This window comes from Hordeum vulgare, chromosome 6H, assembly GCF_904849725.1.
Source record: "Hordeum vulgare subsp. vulgare chromosome 6H, MorexV3_pseudomolecules_assembly, whole genome shotgun sequence".
Taxonomy (NCBI): domain Eukaryota; kingdom Viridiplantae; phylum Streptophyta; class Magnoliopsida; order Poales; family Poaceae; genus Hordeum; species Hordeum vulgare.
In genome coordinates, this window is record NC_058523.1 from 6,070,240 (window position 1) to 6,098,129 (window position 27,890).

The 27,890-nt window shown below is 43.4% G+C and overlaps 1 protein-coding gene and 1 pseudogene across 1 annotated transcript; both read left to right on the top strand.

The window, feature by feature from the left end:
• The first annotated feature begins 23,390 nt into the window (after window positions 1-23,390).
• On the top strand, window positions 23,391-23,660 carry LOC123404849 (COP9 signalosome complex subunit 5-like). The gene has a single exon (XM_045098796.1). It carries the CDS (start codon window positions 23,391-23,393, stop codon window positions 23,658-23,660), a length of 270 nt encoding a protein of 89 aa, XP_044954731.1.
• A 2,059-nt stretch (window positions 23,661-25,719) lies between these two features.
• Window positions 25,720-26,895, top strand: LOC123404851 (annotated as a pseudogene).
• The last annotated feature ends 995 nt before the right edge of the window (window positions 26,896-27,890 follow it).

Here is a 27,890-nt window from a genome sequence, read left to right on the forward strand (position 1 = left end):
AAGTAGATGATGGGTTGCTAGAGTGACAGAAGCTTAAACCCCACTCTATGCGTTGCTTCGTAAGGGGCTGATTTGGATCCACTAGTTTAATTCTATGGTTGGACGTTGTCTTAATTCTTCTTTCGTAGCTGCGGATGCTTGCGAGAGGGGTTAATCATAAGTGGGATGCTTGTCCAAGTAAGGGCAGTACCCAAGCGCCGGTGCACCCACATATCAAACTATCAAAGTAACGAACGTGAATCACATGAACATGATGAAACTAGCATGACAGAAATTCCCGTGTGTCATCGAGAGTGTTTTTCCTCCTATAAGACTTTGTTCAGGCTTGTCCCTTGCTACAAAAGGGATTGGGCCACTTTGCTGCACCGTTGCTACTACTTGTTACTTGTTACTTTTCACTTGCTACATTTCACCTCACTACACCATCACTTGTTACCGCTACTTTCAGTGCTTGCAGTTATTACCTTGCTGAAAACTGTTTATCAGAGCCTTCTGCTCCTCGTTGGGTTCGACACTCTTACTTATCGAAAGGACTACGATTGATCCCCTATACTTGTGGGTCATCAAGACTCTTTTCTGGCGCCGTTGCCGGGGAGCGAAGTGCCTTTGGTAAGGTAACATTTATATACTGCGCTGAAATTTATTGTCACTTGTCACTATGGAAACTGTTCCTTTGACGAATTTGTTCGGGGTATCTTCAGCACGAACGGAAGCGCGAGGAGTTGCTCCTCAACCTGAGGTACCTACAGAAAATATATTTTATGAAATTCCCTCGGGTATGCTTGAGAAACTGCTGGCTAATCCTTTTACAGGAGATGGATCATCACATCCAGACTTGCATCTAATCTATGTAGATGAAGTTTGTGGTTTATTTAAGCTTGCAGGTTTGCCCGAGGATGAGGTAAAGAAGAAAGTCTTTCCTTTATCTTTGAAGGATAAGGCGTTGGCATGGTATAGGCTATGTGATGATACTGAATCATGGGACTACAATCGGTTGAAATTGGAATTTCATCAAAAGTTTTATCCTATGCATTTAGTACATCATGATCGGAATTATATTTATAACTTTTGGCCTCGTGACAGGGAAAGTATAGCTCAAGCTTGGGGGAGGCTTAAATCAAAGCTATATTCATGCCCCAATCATGAGCTTTTGAGAGAAATGATCACTCAAAACTTTTATGCTCGGCTTTCTTAAGATGATCGTACCATGATTGACACTTCTTGTACCGGTTCTTTTATGAAGAAGGATATTGACCACAAGTGGAATTTATTGGAAAGAATCAAACGTAACTCTCGAGATTGGGAGCTTGAAGAAGGTAAGGAGTCAGGTATGAATTTCCAGTTTGATTGTGTTAAATATTTTGTTGAAACAAACACTTCTAGAGATTTTAGCGCTAAGTATGGACTTGACTCTGAGATAGTAGCTTCTCTTTGTGAATCTTTTGCTTCTCATGTTGAACTTCCCAAAGAGAAGTGGTTTAAGTATCATCCCCCGGTAGAAGTCAACATAGTTAAACCCAATCTAGTTGAAGAGAAAGTCATTGCCTTTAGTGATCCTATTGTTCCTTGTGCCTACGCTGAGAAACCACCTTACCCTGCTAGGAAAAAGGATTATTCTAAAGCTCCCACTTTGATACGTAGGGGTTACATTAGACCACTTGCACCCCCTGAGGAAATTAGAGTTGAACCTAGTGTTGCTATTATCAAAGATCTCTTAGCCGAAAACATAGACGGGCATGTTATCAAATTCTGTGAGGATTTCGCTATAATTGCTAACCCTCATGCGAAAGACAAATACGGACCTGTAGTTGGCCTGCCCGTTGTTTCTGTCAAGATAGGAGATCACTGTTATCATGGTTTATGTGATATGGGTGCTAGTGTTAGTGCAATACCCCGGTCTCTATATGATGAAATCAAAGATGAGATTGCACCTGCTGAGTTAGAACCCATTGATGTCAGTATTACGCTAGCTAATAGAGACACTATCTACCCTCTGGGAATTGTGAGAGATGTAGAAGTCCTGTGTGGTAAGACGAAGTATCCTACTGATTTCCTCATCCTTGCTACTGCACAAGATAGCTTTTGTCCCATCATATTTGGTAGACCCTTTCTCAACACTGTCAATGCTCATATTGATTGCATTAAATAGTCTGTCACTGTTAGTTTTGAGGGTGTGTCTCATGAATTTAACTTCTCCAAGTTTGGAAGACAACCCCATGAAAAGGAGTCGTCTGGTAGGGATGAAATAATTGCTCTTGCCTCTATTGCCGTACCTCTTACGGATCCTTTAGAGCAATATCTGCTTGAGCATGAAAATGATATGCATATGGATGAAAGAGGTGAGATAGATAAAATTATTTTAGAACAATATCCTATTCTGAAGAATAATCTGCCTGTTGAACTACTTGGGGATCGTCCCCCACCAAAGGGTGATCCTGTGTTCGAGCTAAAACAGTTATCAGATACACTTAAGTATGCCTATCTTGATGAGAAGGAGATATATCCTATTATTATTAGTGCTCACCTCTCGAATCACGAAGAGAAGAAGTTATTAAAACTTTGAGGAAGCACCGTGCGGCTATTGGATATACTCTTGATGATCTTAAGGGTATTAGTTCCACTCTATGTCAGCACAAGATTAAAACTGATCCTGATTCTAAACCAGTTGCTGATCATCAAAGGAGATTAAATCCTAAGATGAAAGAGGTCGTGAGAAAAGAAATATTAAATCTTCTGGAAGCAGGAATCATTTATCCTGTTGCTCATAGTGATTGGGTAAGTCCAGTACATTGCGTACCTAAGAAGGGAGGTATCACCGTCGTTCCTAATGATAAGAATGAACTAATCCCACAGAGGATTATTACTAGCTATAGGATGGTGATAGACTTCCGGAAACTGAACAAGGCAACCAGGAAAGACCATTATCCTTTGCCGTTTATCAACCAAATGCTAGAAAGGCTATATAAACACACACACTTCTGCTTTCTAGACGATTATTCAGGTTTCTCTCAAATACCTGTTGCACAATCTGATCAGGAGAAAATCATTTTCACCTGCCCCTTCGGTACTTTGCTTACAGACGTATGCCTTTTGGCTTATGCAATGCGCCTGCCACCTTTCAAAGATGTATGATGGCTATATTCTCTGACTTTTGTGAAAAGATTGTTGAGGTTTTCATGGATGATTTCTCCGTTTACGGTTCTTTCTTTGACGATTGCCTCAGCAACCTTGATCGAGTCTTACAGAGATGCAAAGATACCAACCTCGTCTTGAACTGGGAGAAGTGCCACTTCATGGTTAATGAAGGCATCATCTTAGGACACAAAATCTCTGAGAAAGGCATTGAAGTTGATAAGGCTAAGGTTGACACAATTGAGAAAATGCCTTGCCCCACAGATATCAGGGGTATACGAAGTTTCCTAGGTCATGCTGGTTTCTATAGAAGGTTCATTAAAGACTTCTCTAAGATTTCTAGGCCTCTTACCAACCTCTTGCAGAAGGATGTTCCTTTTGTTTTTGATGAGGATTGTGAGGAAGGTTTCGAAATACTTAAGAAGGCCTTGATAACCGCACCTATTGTGCAACCACCTGATTGGAACTTGCCCTTTGAAATCATGTGCGATGCTAGTGATTATGCTGTTGGTGCTGTTCTAGGACAAAGAGTTGACAAGAAGTTGAATGTCATTCACTACGCTAGTAAAACTCTAGACAGTGCCCAAAGAAACTATGCCACTACGGAAAAGGAGTTTTCAGCAGTCGTGTTTGCATGTGAAAAGTTCAGATTTTATATAGTTGACTACAAAGTCACTATTCACTCTACTCATGCTGCTATTAAGTACCTTATGGAGAAGAAGGACGCTAAGCCTAGGCTAATCAGATGGGTCCTCCTGCTACAGGAATTTGATTTGCTCGTTGTTGACCGGAAGGGTGCTGATAACCCTGTAGCAGATAACTTGTCCAGGCTAGAGAATGTTCTTGATGACCCACGACCTATTGATGACAACTTTCCTGATGAGAAACTAAACGTCATCCGCACTTCACATAGTGCATCGTGGTATGCTGATTACGCAAACTATATCGTAGCCAAATACATACCACCCAGTTTCACCTACCAGCAAAAGAAGAAATTCTTCTTTGATTTGAGACACTACTTTTGGGATGATCCTCACCTTCAAAAGGAAGGATTAGATGGTGTTATTAGACATTGTGTGCCTGAACATGAACGGGGATATATCCTGCAGAAGTGTCATTCCGAAGCCTACGGAGGACACCATGCTAGAGATAGAACTGCTCATAAGGTATTGCAATCAGGTTTCTATTGGCCCACTCTCTTCAAGGATCCCGTAAGTTTGTCTTGTCTTGTGACGAATGCCAAAGAATAGGGAACATTAGTAAGCGTCAGGAAATGCCTATGAACTATTCACCTGTCATTGAACCATTTGATGTCTGGGGCTTTGATTATATGGGACCCTTCCCGAGTTCCAATGGGTATACTCACATCTTAGTAGCTGTTGATTATGTCACTAAGTGGGTAGAAGCTATCCCCACTAGAAATGCTGGTCATCACACCTCTATTAAGATGCTTAAAGAAGTCATTTTCCCAAGATTTGGAGTCCCTAGGTATTTGATGACTGATGGCGGTTCACACTTCATTCATGGTGTTTTCCGCAAGATGCTTGCTAAGTATGATGTCAACCATAGAGTTGCATCTCCTTATCATCCTCAGTCTAGTGGTCAAGTGGAGTTGAGTAATAGGGAGATCAAATTGATCTTACAAAAGACTGTCAATAGATCTCGAAAGAATTGGTCTAGCAAACTTAACGATGCACTATGGGCTTATAGGACTGCTTATAAGAATCCCATGGGCATGTCGCCGTATAAAATGGTTTACGGTAAGGCCCATTTACCTCTTGAGCCGGAACACAAAGCTTATTGGGCAATCAAAGAGCTCAACTTCGATTTCAAACTTGCCGGTGAGAAGCGGTTGTTTGATATCAGATCATTAGATGAATGGAGGGCCCAGGCATATGAGAATGACAAGTTGTTCAAGGAAAAGGTTAAGAGATGGCACGATAAAAGAATACAAAAACGAGAGTGCAATGTAGGTGATTATGTCCTGCTATACAATTCTCGTTTAAGATTCTTCGCAGGCAAGCTTCTCTCTAAATGGGAAGGTCCTTACGTTGTCGAGGAAGTATATCGTTCCGGTGCCATCAAAATCAATAACACGGAAGGTAATTTTCCTAGAGTGGCAAATGGGCAAAGAATCAATCATTATATCTCTGGTACTCCCATAAATGTTGAGACCAATATCATCAATATCATAACTCCAGAGGAGTACATAAGGGATGTTTATCAGCCTGTTTCAGACCCTCAAAACGAAGAGGTATGTGTTTCAGTAAGTAATTGGACTCCGAAAGTTTTCCAGTAGGAATTTTTCTCCGTTTTGGAATTTATGGAAAAATAGAAAATTAAAAAGCAGTCCAGAGAGCGCACGAGGCAGCCACAAGCTTGGTAGCCGCCACCTGCCCCCTTGCGGTGGCTACAGGGCTTGTGGGCACCTCGTGTGCCTCCCGAACTCCGTTTTCTTGCGGAGCACACCTTCTGGTCCAGAAAAAATCATTATATATATGCCCGAAGGTTTTGATCTCCGTATCGTGCAGTTTTCCTCTGTTTTCGTTTCGAGCCTGTTGTCTGCCGCAGATTTAGAGCAAAGATGTCTCAGGAATCTATTGGGGAGAATAATTTCCCTCAAGTTCATGAAGAAGTAGATGCTGATCTGAAAAGAGTAGAAGTCACGGAAGCCAGGGACAAAGCTAAGGAGAAAACCCAAGCTAGGGAGAAAGTTCTACGTATGTTCAACATTGAAGACGTTGAAGGAGTGGACTTTCTCCAACCCTTCCTCCACGTGCTGTCTCCATCCTTGATTGAACTCTTGAGGTTTTGTGAAACAACTCGTGCTCGCAATATTTCCCTTTATCGTGAAGTTGTTTTGTTGGACAATCATGTCGCAGATCTCCATGGTATAAATCAAAGATTGATAGCTCTCTTGGAATCAAAGGCAAAGACACCACCACCATCACCACCAAAGGAAGACAACTAAGCATTGGTTTGGGCAATCCAGCTTGGGGGAGTTGCCCTGGTATCGTATCACCTTTATATCTTTTGATTTTACCTTTGCTTTAGTTCTCTCCTTTTCAGTTTTTATTTCTTCTCTTAGTGGAATAAGTTTTTAGTGTTTAGTTTGAGTCTTTTGCCTTGTGTCTCCCCCGATGTATTCGAGCTTGCGAGCTACTCCCTCCGTCCCAAAATAACTGTCTCAAGCTTAGCACAATTTTGTACTAGAACTAGTACAAAGTTGAGACACTTATTTTGGGACGGAGGGAGTATATAATAAAGAGTATCTTAGTCAAGGGCTTTGTTTTGTGCCGTGATCAAAAGTATTAAAAGAGCGATAGCATGAAAGATCATGAGATGATCTTATGGAAAGTGATAGCTTCACATATAACAAGTATGATGATTGAAACTTGTTGAGAATAGACCAACATAGACCCCAGTAATTGTTGCAATTAATAAGAAGTAATAAGGAAAGAGAGGTTCACATATAAATATATCATCTTAGACACTTTTTACAATTGTGAGCACTCACCAAACTATTACATGCTTAGAAGTAGATGTTGGACAAGGAAGACAACATAATGAATTGTGTTTCCTGGTTCCAAACAATGTTATATGTTTAGAGATCCCTTAGCATGTGACGATTGCTTCCACCTCATATTAGCCAAAACTCCCGCACCAAGTAGAGATACTACTTGTGCATCCATAAACCTTCAACCCAGTTTTGCCATGAGAGTCCACCATACCTGCCTATGGATTGAATAAGATCCCTCAAGTAAGTTGTCATTGGTGCAAGCAATAAAAATTGCTCTCTAATATGTATGATTTATTAGTGTGTGGAAAATAAGCTTTGTACGAACCTGTGATGAGGAAGACAAAAAAGAGACAGACTGCATAATAAAGTTCTTTATCACAGGAGGCAATATAAAGTGACGTTCCTCCGCACTAAGAGGACACGCATCAAATCTCAAAAGCGCATGACAACCTCTGCTTCCCTCCGCGAAGGGCCTATCTTGTACCTTTACTTTTTACCCTTGAAAGAGTCATGGTGATCTCCACCAATTCCTTATTTTGCCTTTGTCTTGGCTACCGTCACAAGCTAGGGAAAGATCTATATTCATATATCAACTTGGAGATGAGTACTTATGCTTTATTATTGTTGACTTTACCCTTGAGGTAAATGGTTGGGAGGCAAAACTATAAGCCCCTATGTTTCTCTGTGTCCAGCTGAAACTTTGATACCATGAGTACCACGTGAGTTGTAACAATTGTGGAAAACAAAAGAGATGATTGAGTATGTGGGTTTGCTTTACAAGCTCTTGTTTGACTCTTTCTGATGTTATGATAAATTGCAACAACTTCAATGACTATGGACTATTGTTGGCTACTTCTCGATAAGGTTTTTGCTTTATACTTTGCTTTGTGAAGGAATTGTTACTTTCGCATAAGAATCTTCATGATGTATTGCTGTTCTATGTGTGATCATGATGCCCTCATGTCCGTATTATGTTTTATCGACACCTTCATCCCTAAACACGTGGACATGTTTATGGATCTTGGTTTTCGCTTGAGAACAAGCGAGGTGTAAGCTTGGGGGAGTTGATACGTCCATTTTGCATCATGCTTTCATGTTGATATTTATCGCTTTATGGACTGTTATTATACTTTGTGGTACTATACTTATGCCTTTTCTCTCTTATTTTTAAAGATTTATTTGAAGAGGGAGAATACCGACAGCTGGAATTCTGGACTGGAAAAGGAGCAAGTCTGAGTCCTCTATTCTGCGCAACTCCAAATACCCTGAAAATCAACGTGGAATATTTTGGGAATATATAAAAAATACTGGGCGAAAGAAGTGCCAGAGGGGATCTACCACGGGCCCACAAGCCCGGTAGCTGCCACCTACCCCCCTAGGGGGCTACAGGGCTTGTGGGCGCCCTGGCGGCCCACTGGCCCCCTCTTTTGCTATATGAAGGGTTTCGTCCAGGAAAAAAACAGGGTGGAGCTTTTTCGTGGATTCTCCGCCGCCACAAGGCGGAACTTGAGCAGAACCAAGCTAGAGCTCCGGCAGGACAATCCTGCAGGGGAAACTTCCCTCCCGGAGGGGGAAATCGTCGCCATCGTCATCACCAACACTCCTCTCGTCGGAGGGGAGTCATCTCCATCAACATCTTCATCAGCACCATCTCCTCTCCAAACCCTAGTTCATCTCTTGTAACCAATCTCCATCTCGTGACTCCGATTGGTACTTGTAAGGTTGCTAGTAGTGTTGATTACTCTTTGTAGTTGATGCTAGTTGGATTACTTGGTGGAAGAGTTTATGTTCAGATCCTTGATGCTACTCATTACGCCTCTATTCATGATTATGATTATGCTTTGTGAGTAGTTACTTTTGTTCCTGAGGACATGAGATAAGTCATGCTGATAATAGTCATGTGAATTTGATATTCGTTCGGTATTTTGATATGCTGTATGTTGTCTTTTCCTCTAGTGGTGTTATGTGAACGTCGACTACATAACACTTCACCATCTTTGGGCCTAGAGGAAGGCATTGGGGAGTAGTAAGTAGATGATGGGTTGCTAGAGTGACAGAATCTTAAACCCCAGTGTATGCGTTGCTTCGTAAGGGGCTGATTTGGATCCACTAGTTTAATGCTATGGTTAGACGTTGTCTTAATTCTTCTTTCGTAGTTGCGGATGCTTGCCAGAGGGGTTAATCATAAGTGGGATGCTTGTCCAAGTAAGGGCAGTACCCAAGCGCCGGTCCACCGACATATCAAACTATCAAAGTAACGAACGCGAATCACATGAACATGATGAAACTAGCATGAGAGAAATTCCTGTGTGTCCTCGAGAGCATTTTTCCTCCTATAAGACTTTGTTCAGGCTTGTCCCTTGCTACAAAAGGGATTGGGCCACTTTGCTGCACCGTTTCTACTACTTGTTACTTGTTACTTTTCACTTGCTACGTTTCACCTCACTACACCATTACTTGTTACCGCTACTTTCAGTGCTTGCAGTTATTACCTTGGTGAAAACTGTTTATCAGAGCCTTCTGCTCCTCGTTGGGTTCGACACTCTTACTTATCGAAAGGACTACGATTGATCCCCTATACTTTTGAGTCATCACACACCATCATAATTCTGTTATGATTGTTTTTTTGTGTTAGAGCCAAGTAAAACCTTTATGACTAGTTTTGGTGATGGTTGTTTGATCATGCTGGAAAAAGACAGAAACTTTTCGCTCACGAAATTATTTTTCATTTTTATCCAGAAAGATATTTTGAGTTGATTCTTTTTTGCTGCTGGTTGATATGCCAATTTCCCAAATTTTCGTAATTGTTCAGAATTTTGAGATATCAGAAGTATACGAAGGATAGAGATTGCTAGAGAGTGGTCTGTTTTTGACAGATTCTGTTTTTGTTGTGTTGATTGCTTATTTTGATGAAACTATGGATAGTATCGTGGGGGGGGGGGTACTAGCCATGGAAAAGTGAGAATACAGTAATCTAACACCAATATAAATAGAAATCAAGTTTGCTACAGTACCTAAAGAGGTGGTAGTTTGTTTTGTTGTGCTAATGATATCACGAGTTTCTGTTTAAGTTTTGTGTTGTGAAGTTTTCAAGTTTTGGGTGATGTTCTCATGGACAAAGGGATAAAGAGTGGAAAGAGCTCAAGCTTGGGGATGCCCAAGGCATCCCAACCGAAATTCAAGGACAACAAGAAGCCTAAGCTTGGGGATGCCCCGGGAAGGCATCCCCTCTTTCGTCTTCAATCCATCGGTAACATTACTTGGAGCTATATTTTTATTCACCACATGATATGTGTTTCGCTTGGAGCGTCGTGTATTATAGGAGTCTTTTCTTTTTGTTGTGTCACAATCATCCTTGCTGCACACCTTTTGAGAGAGACATGCACTCATCGTGAATTTGCTAGAATACTCATTGAGCTTCGCTTATATCTTTTGAGTTAGGCAATTTAGCTCATTGTGCTTCACACTACTAGGAAAAGGGCTATAGATGATATAGATACTAATGGCGCACCACACAAGTAGTGCGCCACTACTATATAGTAGTGGCGCACCATGTGAGGTGTGCCATTAGTGTGATGGACACTAATGGCACACCACACACTCGGTGCGCCACTACTATATATTTTTTTTTGCAAAACTACTAAAGGCGCACCAGCAGCTGGTGCGCCATTAGTAACCAGGGTTACTAATGGCGCATCTGTTAGTAGTGCGCCACTACTATAATTTGTTTTTGTTTTTTTTGCAAACTACTAATGGCGCACCACAGCTAGTGCGCCATTAGTAACCAGTTTTACTAATGGCGCATCTGTTGGTGGTGCGCCACTACTATTTTTTTTTGCAGAACTACTAATGGCCACCCTGGTTACTAATGGCGCATATGTAGGTGGTGCACCACTACTATAATGTCGGGACCCCGATCGTAAGCCATACAACTCCAGCATGTACATATCATATCACTTTGTGGCCTCACGCACGGTAATCACCCTGGTAGCCACCTTACCTTGGCCGGGACCGTTTGCGTCTTTTGGCTCACGTATATGACTATGTTGCCAGCAATCATATGTCAAAGAACCTGGGTCGACATAGCTAGTTATGAACCCAAGTGGCACATCCGTACAGGGACAGGTATACATAACCCAGCAAGGCAGGTGTCGGTCATCAGCGAGTGTAGACGAGTCGTAGCAAGCTACAGGGACTCCATTACACCGCGTGACATTTCCCCGTGGGGACAGACACAGCAACCAAGAAGGATACATGCCGGTCAATCAATGTGTCCGGAGCAGTAGCAAGCTACCAAGGCTCGGTGGAAGCACAAACATGCATTTCCCGGTATGGAGTACTACTCAAGGCACACAACTAGGTGTCGAATCCCACACATATCAATGCATTGCAAGCATACACACAATATGCACGATATGTGTAGATACAATATGGCATCACAACATAACTCTACAACACATCATTTATTTAATAGACTCCGAAGAGCCAACAGAGTTTAATGTTACAAACAGAAGGGGTCACATGACCCAACATTCAGAGCATACAAGCATCAAGCGGAAGTTACATGTCTGGGTACAGACATCTACTAAAGGCGGCTGGAAGAGCCTAAAAGCTACAACGACCCTACCATAGGAGCCAGATCACTGTCTGGGTTCCCAAACTAAACCATCGATGTTAACGTCAAGAGATAACGTAGAGAGAGCGGCATCTATTCTGCAAAAATGTGAATAAGCAACAGTGAGTACGAAGGCACTCAGCAAGTCTTACATCAGTGCTAACTACATATGCATGAAGTATCAATGAACCGAATTTGTGGGGTTTGTTGCAGAGAAGCCAGCTTTGACCTTTGGCTAACCTATTCTACAACAAAGTTTTATTATCTCTCTCGTCTCTTTACGGGAGAGCGCACACGAGTCCACATAACCACCACATCAATACACCACCATGAATCATCTCTCGTCATCCTACGAGATAGCCATCCATAGCACTCACACTTATCTGGACCATTTTAGAGTAACCATTAAAGTTATCTATGAACCATGTAAGTATCCAAACAGTCCATAACCGAGGACGCGGCTATTCGAATAGATAGATACCCTGCAGGGGTGTACTTCATCACACATGCTTCCGCCACTTATCGCCAAGTGCACATAAAAAACCAGCACCTCGGCAACCTTCAAGCGGAAGCCCAGCGAGGGAGTTGGCCACGGACGTTAACCTACTAAGACTCACGCCCAAGACAGTCGCCTATCTGAGTTGGAACCCATAATGGAAGTCCGGCCGAGGTTTCCAACATGGCCTCAAACGATGTGAGCAGGGCCCCAAGCCGGTCCCGACTGGGCCGTTCATCCACTTAGCAGGCCGTGCCACAACCTATGAACGTTTCGAACTACTGCGACTTCTGGACTGAGAACAGAGTAGTTAATAGGCCGAGAGGGGTCGAGTTACCAGAACCCAATGTGCGGTAGTAGCTAGTCTTGGAACACCAACACAAGATCTCGGGTCCTAAATGCGGCGGTAATGAGACAACCCACCATGTACTCTTACATGGCCTCTCATCGCTACCTTTACCAGAACAGTTTCACATCTTTAACTCTCATCAGTAGGACATGATCATTCCATTACATCATTCCGATGCTCGGACCAAACTAAACCTAAGCATAGCAAGCGTAACAGGGTAAAGCACATATGGCTCAAGCATCTACCAGGTATGCTAGGTTGCATTGGTTTAGCTAATTACTGTGATCAAAATCAGGTTATACAAAGGAATAGGTGCAGCTATCGTAATACAACTATCAATTGAATCATTTTGTCCTAATGCACAGAAATGAGAGCAGGAGCGAGAGAATAGGATTTTGTCGGAATGTTCAAAGGGGTTTTGCTTGCCTGTTGATCGGATGAACTCAGCTATTCTTTGATGCCGGTGATAACTACATCTCGCAAGGTCTATGGACAGATCAAACGAAAGAAATTAATCACGGCAAATGCTTCCCAATGATGCGTGAGCATGGCAAGTTATCATGATGCTGATTTCATCTAATGCAAGTGATCATAGGTTGAAACAAGTTTATTTGATCTATATAAGTCATTTTCAAAATCCAATTATATCATTTATAAGCCTATTGTGAATTTGTCATATTCAGCAAGGTTAAGATGTCCAAACATGTGTATAAATGCCACCACTGGATTCCTTGCATTTTTCTGATACTTTTTCATATATAAATTATTTCCATCAGAGTTATATTTTAATTTCTATGATTTTTACAAGTTTCAGCAATTTTCTGGAATTAAATTAAATCAGAAACTATTACTGCGTCAGGCTGATGTCATCCCTGCGTCAGCAGGTCAACCAGCCGGGTCCAGGTCAACCTGACCAGTGGGGTCCACTGGTCAGTGACCCATAGACTAAACCTGCGCTGACCCGCACTAATTGAGGTTTGACTCACTAGTGGGGCCCTCTGTCAGCGTCTGTGGGGGGTTAATTAGCGTGTTAATGGTCGGCCACGTTGACGCCCACCGGAGGGTGGTCACCGGCGACGAGACCCGTGGCGGAGGCTCGCCGAAGACGGCCTAACCAAGGCTACAGGGCCCTATTTGGCATGCGGTTTGCGCCTACGGGACGCTGGTGGAACGGCCGGTCGAGCAGGGGTAGCAGGAGGGCTGGAATCGCCGGAGAAAGAGCCGGCGACGAGCTCTAGCGGCGGCCGGAAGTGGAGCTCGACTGGGAGGTAGCTCTGGAGGTTCATTCGCGCGCGAGAAAGAGGGGAAAGACTCGAGGGCTCACAGTGATTCCGTTTCTGGCATCGGCGAAGAAGAAGGGGCGACGGTCCGACCGAATCAACGGCGGCGGCTTTCGGTTGTCGGAGGAGGAAGAAGACGTCGATGCGAGGCTGCAGGGCCTCTGGTGCTCGGGCTTGTTGACGGTGAGGAGCTTCTTGCCGAGGCGGAGCTAACGAGACGGTCGGGGTGGTGAGAGGTGGCCGGAGACGGGCTAGAGATGAGCTTGAGCAGATCGGCAATGGCGGCGCGAGAGAAAGACAGAGAGCGAGAGGAAAGAAGAGAGCCAGGGGTGGAGAAGATAAAGGAGAGACGGCCTTGTGCTAGCGCGGTGGAGGCAGGAGGGGGCTCCACGCGAGCAGGAGGTGGCGAGGTGAGCTACCGTGCTCACCTTCTCCCCTGCCTTCTGGCAGGAGGAGGAAGACGACAGGGAGAGGCCCTCCTGGTGGCTGGGCCAGGAGGGTGGCGACAGGTAAGTTTTTCTGTTTTTTTTCCATTTCTCTTTTATTTCTTTCTGGCATTTACTTTTAGGATTTAAAATAAATAGTTTGACCAAATATAAAACCCAAAAAAATGTTATTAGGTGACAGAGACAATAATGTCCGATGCCACATAAAAGTTTCAACATTTTTGAAACTTTAAAAATAGAAGGAACCAAAATAATTCCATTCCAAATAGCTATTTAGTCAACTCAAAAATCCTTTTCAAAAAGTTCCTGTGACCTAGAATTTTGGTTTGACAATTTTACCTTATGTTACAATTTTGCCAAGTTTTTGGAACATTTTTCTGGTTCCATTTAAGGTATTAAATTTTATTGCCTTCTTGTCAAATGATCAAAACATTTGGGGCTTTGATCACTTCCTATTTAAACATCAAAGTTTTTATAATGCATGCATGAATGCTTGGCAAACAAAAGAAAGCATGGGCTATGACAACTCACCCCCACTAAACAAGAATCTCGTCCCGAGATTTAGGCGTAGTCGGGAAGAATTCGGGGTATTCAAGCTGAAGGCGATCTTCTCGCTCCCATGTTGCTTCATTCTCGGAATGATGAGACCACTGAACCTTGAGAAACTTGATGTTATGATGTCGGGTGCTGCGCTCGGTTTCGTCAAGAATACGAACAGGATATTCTCGATATGATAGGTCATCTTGGAGATCAAGCGTTTCGTGGTCTACTTCACGGACAGGGTCCTTGAAGCAACACCTGAGTTGAGAAACGTGGAACACATCATGAACTTTGGAAAGCTGATGAGGCAGCTCTAACTGGTAGGTAACCTCTCCTCGTTTAGCGAGAATACGGAAAGGACCAATGTAACGAGGAGCCAATTTGCCTTTGATACCGAAACGATGGGTACCTTTGAGAGGTGGAACCCGAAGGTAAGCCTTCTCGTCAACTTCATAACTTACTTCCTTATGACGACGGTCATATTGACTCTTTTGACGAGATTGGGCAGTTTTTAAATTCTCACGAATAATGCGAACTTGCTCTTCTGCATCCTGGATCATATCCGGTCCAAAGAATTGTCTTTCACCGGTTTCTGACCAGTTTAATGGTGTTCGACATCTTCGTCCATACAGAACTTCGAAAGGAGCTTTGCCCAGACTAGACTGGAAACTCTTGTTATAAGCGAATTCGGCGAATGGAAGACACTTCTCCCAATTCATTCCGAATGAGATAACACAGGCTCTGAGCATATCTTCAAGAATTTGGTTGACTCTTTCTACTTGACCACTTGACCGAGGGTGATAAGCAGTGCTAAACGAAAGATGAGTTCCCATAGATTTTTGGAAACTTTCCCAAAATCGAGAAGTAAAAAGACTTCCACGATCTGAATTGATTTCTAGAGGAACACCTTGAAGAGAAACTATTCGAGAAATATATAGGTCTGCTAGCTGGCTAGCAGTTATACTTTCTCGGACTGGAAGGAAGTGAGCAACTTTCGAAAGGCGATCAATGACGACAAAGATGGCATCATTCCCTTTCTTGGTCTTTGGAAAACCAGTGATAAAATCCATACTAACCTTGTCCCACTTCCACTCGGGAATAGCCAGGGGTTGAAGGGTGCCAGCAGGCCTTTGATGCTCTGCCTTAACGCAACGAAAAACGTCACAGTTCGCAATGAACTGAGCGATTTCTCTCTTCATCCGGGTCCACCAGAATCTCTGGCGTACGTCCTGATACATTTTAGTGCTACCGGGATGAATCGTGAGAGGCGATTCATGGGCTTCCTTAAGAATCAAATCACGAAGTTGTTGCTTCTTAGGAACCACCAAACGGTTATCAAAGAATACAACACCTTTATCATTTACCAAGAAACGACCAACAACTCCTTTGGCGATGTTTCTCTTGATCCGGGAAATTCCCGTAACATGTTTCTGGGCTGCTATGATCTGATCCTCAAGAGTCGGTTTCGACACCAAGGTAGAAAGGAATCCTTGAGGAACAAGGTGAAGACTAAGCTTACGAAATTCCTCATGGAGAAGTGGTTGATTTTGTAGCAACATGAGGTTGTTACAATAGGATTTACGACTTAGTGCATCAGCCATGACATTAGGTTTGCCTGGGGTGTAAGATATTCCTAAATCGTAATCCGTAATCAACTCAACCCACCGTCTTTGCCTGAGATTCAAATCCGGTTGGGTGAATATATACTTGAGACTCTGGTGATCAGTGTATATTTCGCAACGATTATCCAGGAGGTAATGTCGCCAGGTTAACAGTGCATAGACTACAGCGGCAAGTTCCAGATCATGTGTTGGATAATGCTCCTCATGTGGACGCAACTGTCGAGATGCGTATGCAATCACATGGCGATCTTGCATAAGAATGCATCCAAGTCCTTGTCGCGAGGCATCACAGTAGATAATAAAGTCCTTTGAGAAATCTGGGGGCACAAGTACCGGGGCAGTAGTCAATCGTCTTTTCAACTCCTGAAAACTTTCCTGGCACCGTGGGGTCCATTCGAACTTCTTATCTTTATTGAGAAGTTCAGTTAGAGGTTTGGCAATTTTGGAGAAATTCTCGACAAAGCGACGGCAATAGCTTGCTAAGCCAAGGAAACTCCTAACTTGCTTCACCGACTCAGGTGGAGTCCAATCAAGAATGTCCTGAACTCTCTCGGGATTGACAACAATACCTTTTGCCGAGATTAAGTGACCTAGATAGGTCACTTCTGGTAACCAGAATTCACACTTGGAGAATTTGGCGTAAAGGCGGTGCTCTCGAAGTTTCATCAATACCAGCCTAAGATGCTCAGCATGTTCTTCTTCGTTCTTCGAGTAAATCAGAATATCATCGAGGTAAACCACGATGAATTTATCCAAGTACTCCATGAAGATCGAATTCATTAAGCGGGAGAAAGTGGCTGGGGCATTGGTTAGACCGAAGGACATGACGGTGTACTCGTATTGGCTATAACGAGTGACAGAGGCCGTCTTAGGAATGTCCCCGTTCCTAATTTTGATTTGATGATAACCTAATCTCAAATCCATCTTTGAAAAGACTGCAGATCCAGCGAGCTGATCATACAGATCGTCGATCCTGGGGAGAGGATATTTGTTCTTTATCGTGACCAGATTAACCGGTCGGTAATCTAAAACCATCCGTTCCGTACCATCCTTCTTTTTGACGAAGAGGACAGGGCAAGCCCAAGGGGAAGAGCTAGGACGGATGAAACCTTTCTTCAAGGATTCATCAAGTTGGGTTTTAAGCTTAGCTAGTTCTTGAGGAGACATCTTATAGGGTCTTCTAGCAATTGGAGCAGTTCCTGGGACAAGTTCTATGACAAACTCTACTTCTCTGTCAGGTGGGACACCTGGCAGTTCCTCTGGAAAGACATCCGGAAAATCACGGACTACTGGGATGTTTTCAAGGTCTGGAAGAGGATTAGCATTGAGGGCATATATCTGGCGTTTTGTAACCCCAGATGGGACATTTACTAACTGGCCAGAGGTATGGGTGAGCTGAACAGATCTAGAGAAACAATCAATTTTGGCATGATGAGCTGTCAACCAGTCCATCCCCAAAATGATATTGATGTCTGAAGTCTTGAGTGGTATCAAAGAAGCAAGGAATACTAGACCATCAATAAGGATTTGGTTCCCATGACTTACTGCATTAGTTTTCCATTTGGAACCTGGAGCCTGAATTACTAATGGGGTGGGATATCTACGAAAGCAATGTTATGCAAGGAGGCATAACGTTCGGAAATGAAGGAGTGAGATGCTCCAGAGTCAAAAAGAACTGAAGCTGGATGAGAATTAACAAGGAGCGTCTTAAGCACGACATCATCATCATCTTGAGCTTCTTCTGCAGATACATGGTGCACACATCCACGAGTTAGAGAAACTGACTTTTCCTTGAACTTCTTGGTTGGTGGCTTGCAACGAACAACACCCATTCCTGAAGGAGGTGGAACAAAACCACGCAAAGGGCAATCCCTTGAATAGTGTCCTGGCTTGCTACACTTGAAGCACGATCCAAAAATAGGACGGGTGTCTAGGTTGAACGCTTCATTAATGAGATTATCCTGGGGGACACTTGGCATCGGCAGACGAGGCGCCACATAGGTTGGCCTTGGTACATATCTCGGAGTGATAACAACATTCGGGATCCATATCCTACACTTCTGGGATATAGAAGTTGAAGATGATCCAACATCACGGTTGTGCTTGCAGGATTCCTCGTAGGTCATTCTGCTTGTTTCTGCTTGGATGGCTTTGTTCACAAGGACCTCAAAACTGATGAACTCATGCAAACTGAGATCATGACGAAGCTTTGGGTTAAGACCTTTCCTGAACCTAGCTTGCTTCTTGGCATCCGTGGATACCTTTTCTGGTGCATAACGCGCAAGGCGTACAAACTCACGACTATAAGCATTTACATCCAACTTGTCTTGAGTCAAACTGCAAAACTCTTCTTGCTTACGATCTATCAGGGCCTGCGGAATATGATGTTCATGAAAAGTTTCACAGAACTCCTGCCATGAAGTAACTTGGCCCGAAGGATGCATAGACTCAAAGTTCTCCCACCATAGACTAGCAGAACCTTCGAGGTGATATGTGGCATAGGTAAGCTTGTCTCCTTCAGCCACGTTTGCATAACGCAGCTTGTTATTGATACTTCGGAGCCAATCATCTGCATCTAGTGGCTCAATGGAATGATGGAAGGTGGGTGGATTCAACCTGATGAAGTCTCTGATGGATACTAGCTCATTGCACTGATACGCTTTATTCCGCTCTATGTGCTCCAACAGACGGTTGGTGGCATGCTTATTCCTCTCAATTTCTAGCATAACCTCTGTCAACAAAGGCGGATTAAGAGAATCTTCTCCATCCCTACCATCTCCATGGTTCTGATCATGGCCAGCAGAACTCCGGGTTACTCGCGACATCCTATTGAAACAATCCAGGGTTCAGAGACAGATAACACTAAATACCACAATCCCAGAGAAAATCGGACAACATAATGGCTGTATAGGCATGAAATATGAGGCATCCTTCAAGAGATCTAGGCAACATGACTACTCAATATTATGGATTCGAGGTGCAACAAGAACAAAGGCATCTCTTCTCATAATTCTGATGAAAGCAGGAATGACACACAGAAACCACCCTATAAGTCCATGGTTCAGTAACTCGTCCTCCTAGTAGACAGATAGGAAAACCTAGTCCTTAATCCCCGTAGATAAGAAAAGGTAACTTAGAATAGAGTGACTCGAGGAAAAGAGTAAAAAGAGCCTTACGTTCCCTTCCACAATCAATTCCCTTATATAACTATAGATTTTCTAGACTCAACATCGACCATTCTGGCTTGGTAATCCTACAGGCAGTCAGGCTCTGATACCAACACTGTCGGGACCCCGATCCTAAGCCATACAACTCCAGCATGTACACATCATATCACTTTGTGTCCTCACGCACGGTAATCACCCCGGTTGCCACCTTACCTTGGCCGGGACCGTTTGCGTCTTTTGGCTCACGTATATGACTATGTTGCCAGCAAGCATATGTCAAAGAACCTAGGTCAACATGGCTAGTTATGAACCCAAGTGGCACATCCGTATAGGGACAGGCATACATAACCCAGCAAGGCAGGTGTCGATCATCAGCGAGTGTAGACGAGTCGTAGCAAGCTACAGGGACTCCATTACACCGTGTGACATTTCCCCGTGGGACAGACACAACAACCAAGAAGGATACATGCCGGTCAATCAATGTGTCCGGAGCAGTAGCAAGCTACCAAGGCTCGGTGGAAGCACAAAGAGGCATTTCCCGGTATGGAGTACTACTCAAGGCACACAACTAGGTGTCGAATCCCACACATATCAATGCATTGCAAGCATACACACAATATGCACGATATGTGTAGATACAACATGGCATCACAACATAACTCTACAACACATCATTTATTTCATAGACTCCGAAGAGCCAACATAGTTTAATGTTACAAACAGAAGGGGCCACATGACCCAACATTCAGAGCATACAAGCATCAAGCGGAAGTTACATGTCTGGGTACAGACATCTACTAAGGGCGGCTGGAAGAGCCTAAAAGCTACAACGACCCTACCATAGGAGCCAGATCACTGTCTGGGTTCCCAAACTAAACCATCGATGTTAACGTCAAGAGATAACGTGGAGAGAGCGGCGTCTATTCTGCAAAAATGTGAATAAGCAACAGTGAGTACGAAGGTACTCAGCAAGTCTTACATCAGTGCTAACTACATATGCATCAAGTATCAATCAACGGAATTTGTGGGGTTTGTTGGAGAGAAGCCAGCTTTGACCTTTGGCTAACCTATTCTACAACAAAGTTTTATTATCTCTCTCGTCTCCTTACGAGAGAGCGCACACGAGTCCACATAACCACCACATCAATACACCACCATGAATCCTCTCTCGTCATCCTACGAGATAGCCATCCATAGCACTCACACTTATCTGGATCATTTTAGAGTAACCATTAAAGTTATCTATAAACCATGTAAGTATCCAAGTAGTCCATAACCGAGGACGCGGCTATTCGAATAGATAGATACCCTGCAGGGGTGTACTTCGTCACACATGCTTTCGCCACTTATCGCCAAGTGCACATAAAAAACCAGCACCTCGGCAACCTTCAAGCGGAAGCCCAGCGAGGGAGTTGGCCACGGACGTTAACCTACTAAGACTCACGCCCAAGACAGTCGCCTATCTGAGTTGGAACCCATAATGGAAGTCCGGCCGAGGTTTCCAACATGGCCTCAAACGATGTGAGCAGGGCCCCAAGCCGGTCCCGACTTGGCCGTTCATCCACTTAGCAGGCCGTGCCACAACCTATGAACATTTTGAACTACTGCGACTTCTGGACTGAGAACAGAGTAGTTAATAGGCCGAGAGGGGTCGAGTTACCGGAACCCAATGTGCGGTAGTAGCTAGTCTTGGAACACCAACACAAGATCTCGGGTCCTAAATGCGGCGGTAATGAGACAACCCACCATGTACTGCTACATGGCCTCTCATCGCTACCTTTACCAGAACAATTTCACATCTTTAACTCTCATCAATAGGACATGATCATTCCATTATATCATTCCGATGCTCAGACCAAACTCAACCTAAGCATAGCAAGCGTAACAGGGTAAAGCACATATGGCTCAAGCATCTACCAGGTATGCTAGGTTGCATTGGTTTAGCTAATTACTGTGATCAAAATCAGGTCATGCAAAGGAATAGGTGCACCTATCGTAATACAACTATCAATTGAATCATTTTGTCCTAATGCACAGAAATGAGAGCAGGAGCGAGAGAATAGGATTTTGTCGGAATGTTCAAAGGGGTTTTGCTTGCCTGTTGATCGGAAGAACTCAGCTATTCTTCGATGCTGGTGATAACTACATCTTGCAAGGTCTATGGACAGATCAAACGAAAGAAATTAATCACGGCAAATGCTTCACAATGATACATGAGCATGGCAAGTTATCATGATGCTGATTTCATCTAATGCAAGTGATCATAGGTTGAAAGAAGTTTATTTGATCGATATAAGTCATTTTCAAAATCCAATTATATCATTTATAATCCTATTGTGAATTTGTCATATTCAGCAAGGTTAAGATGGCAAACATGTGTATAAAGGCCACCAATGGATTCCTTGCATTTTTCTGATACTTTTTCATATATAAATTATTTCCATCACAGTTATATTTTAATTTCTATGATTTTTACAAGTTTCAGCAATTTTCTGGAATTAAATTAAATCAGAAACTATTACTACGTCACGCTGATGTCATCCCTGCATCAGCAGGTCAACCAGCAGGGTCCAGGTCAACCTGACCAGTGGGGTCCACTGGTCAGTGACCCATAGACTAAACCTGCGCTGACCCGCACTAAGTGAGGTTTGACTCACTAGTGGGCCCCTCTGTCAGCGTCTGTGGGTGGTTAATTAGCGTGTTAATGGTCGGCCACGTTGACGCCCACCGGAGGGTGGTCGCCGGCGACCAGACCCGCGGCGGAGGCTCGCCGGAGAGGGCCTAACTGAGGCTACAGGGCCCTATTTGGCATGCGGTTTGCGGCTATGGGACGCTGGTGAAACGGCCGATCGAGCAGGGGTAGCAGGAGGGCTAGAATCGCCGGAGAAAGAGCCGGCGACGAGCTCTAGCGGCGGCCGCAAGTGGAGCTCGACGGGGAGGTAGCTCTAGAGGTTCATTCGCGCGCGAGAAAGAGGGGAAAGACTCGAGGGCTCACAGTGATTCCGTTTCTGGCATCGGCGGCGAAGAAGGGGCGACGGGCCGACCGAATCAACGGCGGCGGCTTCCGGTTGTCGGAGGAGGAAGAAGACGTCGAAGCGAGGCTGCAGGGGCTCTGGTGCTCGGGCTTGTTGACGGTGAGGAGCTTCTTGCCGAGGCGGAGCTAACGAGACGGTCGGGGTGGCGAGAGGTGGCCGGAGACGGGCTAGAGATGAGCTTGAGCAGATCGGCAATGGCGGCGCGAGAGAAAGATAGAGAGCGAGAGGAAAGCAGAGAGCAGGGGGAGGAGAAGATAAAGGAGAGACAGCCTCGTGCTGGCGCGGTGGAGGCAGGAGAGGGCTCCACGCGAGCAGGAGGTGGCGAGGTGAGATGCCGTGCTCACCTTCTCCCCTGCCTTCTGGCAGGAGGAGGAAGACGACACGGAGAGGCCCTCCTGGTGGGCTGGGCCAAGAGGGTGGCGACAGGTAAGTTTTTCTGTTTTTTTTCATTTCTCTTTTATTTCTTTTGGCATTTACTTTTAGGATTTAAAATAAATAGTTTGACCAAATATAAAACCCAATTTTTTTTATTAGGTGACAGAGACAATAATGTCTGATGCCACATAAAAGTTTCAACATTTTTGAAACTTTAAAAATAGAAGGAACCAAAATAATTCCATTCCAAATAGCTTTTTTTTCAACTCAAAAATCCTTTTCAAAAAGTTCCTGTGACCTAGAATTTTGGTTTGACAATTTTACCTTATGTCACAATTTTGCCAAGTTTTTGGAACATTTTTCTGGTTCCATTTAAGGTATTAAATTTTATTGCCTTCTTGTCAAATGATCAAAACATTTGGGGCTTTGATCACTTCCTATTTAAACATCAAAGTTTTTATAATGCATGCATGAATGCTTGGCAAACAAAAGAAAGCTAGGGCTGTGACATATAATTTTTTTTTTGCAAAACTACTAATGGCGCACCACCAGCTGGTGCGCCATTAGCCACTCACCCATCGCCTCCTCCCCTGCCCCGCCGCGCGGCGCCGCGAGGAGCCGAGCCTACCGCTGACGCCCACGGATCTGAGCTCTCGCCCCCGCTCGACCTCGCTGCTGCGTTCTCTTCCAGGGCTCGACCTCCCACCCTGCCTCCCCACCCGTATCACCATCTTCCCCTTCTTCATCCTCCCCTTCCGCTCCTAGCTAGGGTTTTGCCTGCCGCCCGCCCGCCCGCCCGGTGTAGACAGCGCGATGGAGCCCACCTCGTCGTCGGCGGTGGCACGGCAGACGTGGGAGCTGGAGAACAACATCCCAGCGTTCGCCTCCGACCCGGACGCCATGGACGCGATGTACCGCTACGACGAGGCGACCAACGCACGGGCCCACCAGGAGAAGCCCTCGGCCACCGACCAGCACCACTTCCACCGCGCCAGGATCTCCGCCCTCGCGCTCCTCAAGATGGTCGTCCACGCCCGCGCCAGCGGCACCATCGAGATCATGGGCCTCATGCAGGGAAGGTAGAACGCTCGCCCCCAAATCCTTCCGCCACCACCGTCCCTATTTATCATTGGATCTCCCGATCTAACCAGATGTTGCAATGCTGCTCTGAATAGACTATCATTTCAGAAACAAAATTAGTGCATTTCTAATGGCACAAAGATTAGTTACATAGATGCACTCAATCATGTGTTAATTAGTGGTGCACCTGGTACTACTCTGCTTTGGTGAAACTTCTTTTTTTGTAGATGTGCTTAGCTGAATTTTTTTATTGGGTATACGTTTATTGTTTGTCACGTTGACAAAACTTATTTTGTATTCTTATTATGCTGCTGAGTGTTTGCAACTATGAAGAATTTGGGGAGCAGCAGCGTACCTGGAGACGAACAACAGGTTTGGAACATCTTATACTGCTTGTTAATAACTCTTTAGATTTATTTTTGATGATTGAATCTAATATAATCATCCCTGCAGTCACCCACGCATATGGAATTCGGCAGGAGATCCTTAATTGAGAGACACCAAGTACTTATTTGGGCCAATATTCAGTGATTAAAGCAGTTACTCAAGTCATTAGAAAACAAATTAAATTATGGCTCCACCTTTTCCTTGCAGGAGAGTGTTGAAGCACTGATTAACTGGGTTAATGAAAACATTGGATTTAGCGACGGAAAACCAGTTGCTGCAATAACCATATACAAATGTCTTCTTCATTGGAGAACTTTTGAGGCGGAAAAAACTAATATTTTTGACCGGCTTATTCACATATTTAGTTCAACCATGCAGGTATTGCTAGTGTTCAAGCGTTAAATAATTCTTGTGCTCGTTTTCATTCTATGATTTACTAGTTATGTCCCATCACAGCGTGATTATCTCAGGCGTATTCAATTTACATTGTTGCCCTTCTTAAATTTGCACAATTTGTATTACAGAAACAAGACAGCAATGCCGATCTTGCATACTGGCTATCAAATGCATCATCATTGTTGATTATACTACAAAAGAGTCTGAAACCTGCTGGCTCAAGTGTAACAACTCCACTGAAAAGAACAACGACTCAGACGTCTTTCCTTGGGAGGATGGTACGTTATATGTATATATATCCTTTTCTTTTCTTGAACATGCATAAGGAGAACCAGAAAAGCCAAAAGAGAGAACGAGAAACAAAAAAAGGAAAGAGAACGAATAATCATCCTTTATTTTAACAAAGTGGTTGTCACTTTTTTTTAACAAAATGATTAACAAGGGTTCTCTGAGTTCTAGCAATTGTATTTTGTCAAAATTGTATGATAGGCTAGACGAGGTTATCTTGACTCATTTCTTAAAACCTTGGCGTTATATGATCCATAGGTATTCCGTGCTTCAAGCATTACTGTTGATATGGATCTTGTGCGCCAAGTTGAGGGCAAGTATCCTGCATTCCTTTTCAAGCAACAGCTTACAGCCTTTGTGGAAGGTTTATATGGAATGATCCGTGACAATGTGAAGAGAGAAGTATCTCACATGTTATTCAGGTTACCCCATCTGTCACGAGTCCTCAGGTTAATTATCATTTCATACTTTAGAAGATTCTTGCTGGATTAATAGAAGTTTTAGAATAAGCATGAGACATCTCAGCAACCTCCCATGGGAATCCCAAGTTAACTTTGCCCCACACTTGCATGTTTTTGGCTAGTTCCTCTCAGTTGGTAACTCGGTACAACACTTGAACCCTTTTGCAAACTTGATGAGAGGAAATTAGACTATTATTTAATCACGAGTATGTTTGTACCTTGATGAATTTCTATTGGTTGATGATTAGGCTATAATATAATTTGTGTTAAGATTTCATGCTAGTTCTGCACCTGCATGGCAATAAGTTGTTGCTGCTGGTCTCACGCTCATTCCTGTATACACATTGATACTCAAAGGCGCCAAGAAGTGCAAAGGCTGGTTTGATAACAGAGCTAGATAGGTATTGGAAAGCGATAGTCAACCATTCGAATGATCTCTTGAAAATCTTGCAAGAAAATTGTGTAAGTTTAAACCTTCAAACCAGCATTGCATTTGGCTGCATCGTTTTCTGTTCTGACTTCTCGCCATAATGCTGAAATTTCAGGTCCCAACATTTTTTCCTCGGAAGATATTTACACAGATTTTTGCATTCATCAATGCTCAACTCTTCAATAGGTAACTTCTATCGTGTCTGGACTTTCCTTGCGTGCCTTCAACTTGTCCAGTTCCTAATTCTCCCTTTTCTGATGTTACTATGTCAGTCTTCTTGTACGGCGAGAGTGGTGTTCTTTCAGCAATGGAGAATATGTGAAACAAGGGCTGGAAGAACTAGAGGCATCGTGCACGCAATCCAAGCCAGAGGTAAATATATATGCAATTTTGCTATTCTTTCTGAAGATATGCACTTTATACCATGATTACTAGATGCTTGCAACCAACATTCCTGTCCAATAACTTTATTCTCAGTAAGTGTTTTTTTTAACTAGAAAATTCTACATTGTATCAGAATCACACCAGGGCCCAAGCTGCATAGTTTGTATTGTTTTGCTTAATAAAAGAACTCAATAGTAACTATAATGTAACACCAGTACTAATATCTTCACTTTATTTACCTTGTGCCTAACCATGAAATACAAACAGTATGCAGGATCTGCATGGGATGAACTTAAGCACATAAGCCAGGCTGTTGGTTTCCTGGTATGTAACTACAAACTTCAGCATGTACTGTGTGTGTATGTTGGCATGGATTCTCATCATTAGCTTAAAAACATTCATTACTTCTTTAAGTATAAAAAGTAGTGGAGCATTTCAATCGATTTTGAATTGCACACCGGTAAAAGTTTAGTTGTGTTTATGTTTGCTGTCGAAGACTGCCGCTGTGCGGTTTACTGATTTTTACAAAAAATTTGTCCCTTTTAGGTAGGTCTGACCATCTTTGTGCTATGATGCAGGTCATTTTCAAAAAGTTCAGGGTATCATATGATGAAATAATGAGTGATCTGTGCCCAGTAAGACCCCCCACCCCCAAACCCAACGCGGCATAGGGATGCTGCAATGGATCATCCAGAAGAAGAGTAGCTAAACACCTATTTCTGTTTTCCGTTATGCAGGTGTTGAGTGTCCACCAACTTTACAGGATATGCACGTAGTACTGGGATGACAAATATAATACTGAAAGTGTATCCGAAGAGGTAAGCACCAAATTTAACTTCTAACATGTAATACTGATTAGTTTGACATTAGCAGTATGAAGAACTCTGTATAAATTTATTGGATGGTTAAAAGCCTATCTGTTTATCCATGAGGACACACTTTTTTTTATAGGCTACTCTCAAGCAAGCGCTTGCACCTTTTTTTTAATTAAGTGGATACGGAAAATAGATATAGGAGTTGAGCCGCTAGTGCTGAGATCATAAACAAGTAACGCAAACACCCTAGCTACTCCTCGCAGCGCTGGATGGCCAATAGTTGGAAGCCTGCACTATCACTCTGCTTCATCATTGATTTCGCCACCGCAGCATCGAGGGCACGATTGAATAGAATAACGTATAACCTGTGTTGCTTTGAAGACATTGTCGAGCATTACCTCTCATTTGTATAAAAAATACCTTGTATAATGTGTACCATTGCTTTGGTGCCCTTCATCTGGTTGTTGTAATTGCCATGGCCAAACAGCAAACCTTCTATCTTTTAAGTTGTTCAAGTTACACTGTATCGTTTTGATTTTTTTTCCATGGGAAAATTTGTTGAAGAAAAATAAGTTGCTAGAGGTTTAAGTAGTGCAAAATATAGGTGCTGACAATGCTCCTAGAGAGATATTAGAACTTGCCTCTTAGCAACAAATTTAATTCTTATTTGTTAGATTGCACCACTAAGAAAATCCTTGGGAGTCAGAAGGTAAAAATTGGTGTGTTGATAGCTCCTGGCAACAACAAAAAATGCGGCAGTTTCATCCACGTTCTCGTGAATTGCTACTAATTCATGTTGGAATATTAAACTTTAATGAACTTGTATGTCTCTTTGGTTTGGACAGTCGTTCAACTTATATGTAATCTATGCTATTTATTAGTAGGACCATGAATTGTGCTGTTATAGTTGTAATATTAAACTTTAATGAACTTGTATGTCTCTCTGAATTGGTACTAACGTTTTGTTTGGCTAGTGCATATAGATGCCGTCATATGTCGTGTACAAGGTTAAGGTTCCCGGAGTCTACGACGACTGGGAGGAGTGTCGGAGACAGGTTCACCGTTTCAGCGG

Coding starts and splice junctions, on each gene's coding strand:
- LOC123404849 (XM_045098796.1), top strand. CDS start 23,391: ATGGAGCCCACCTCGTCGTCGGCGGTGGCACGGCAGACGTGGGAGCTG.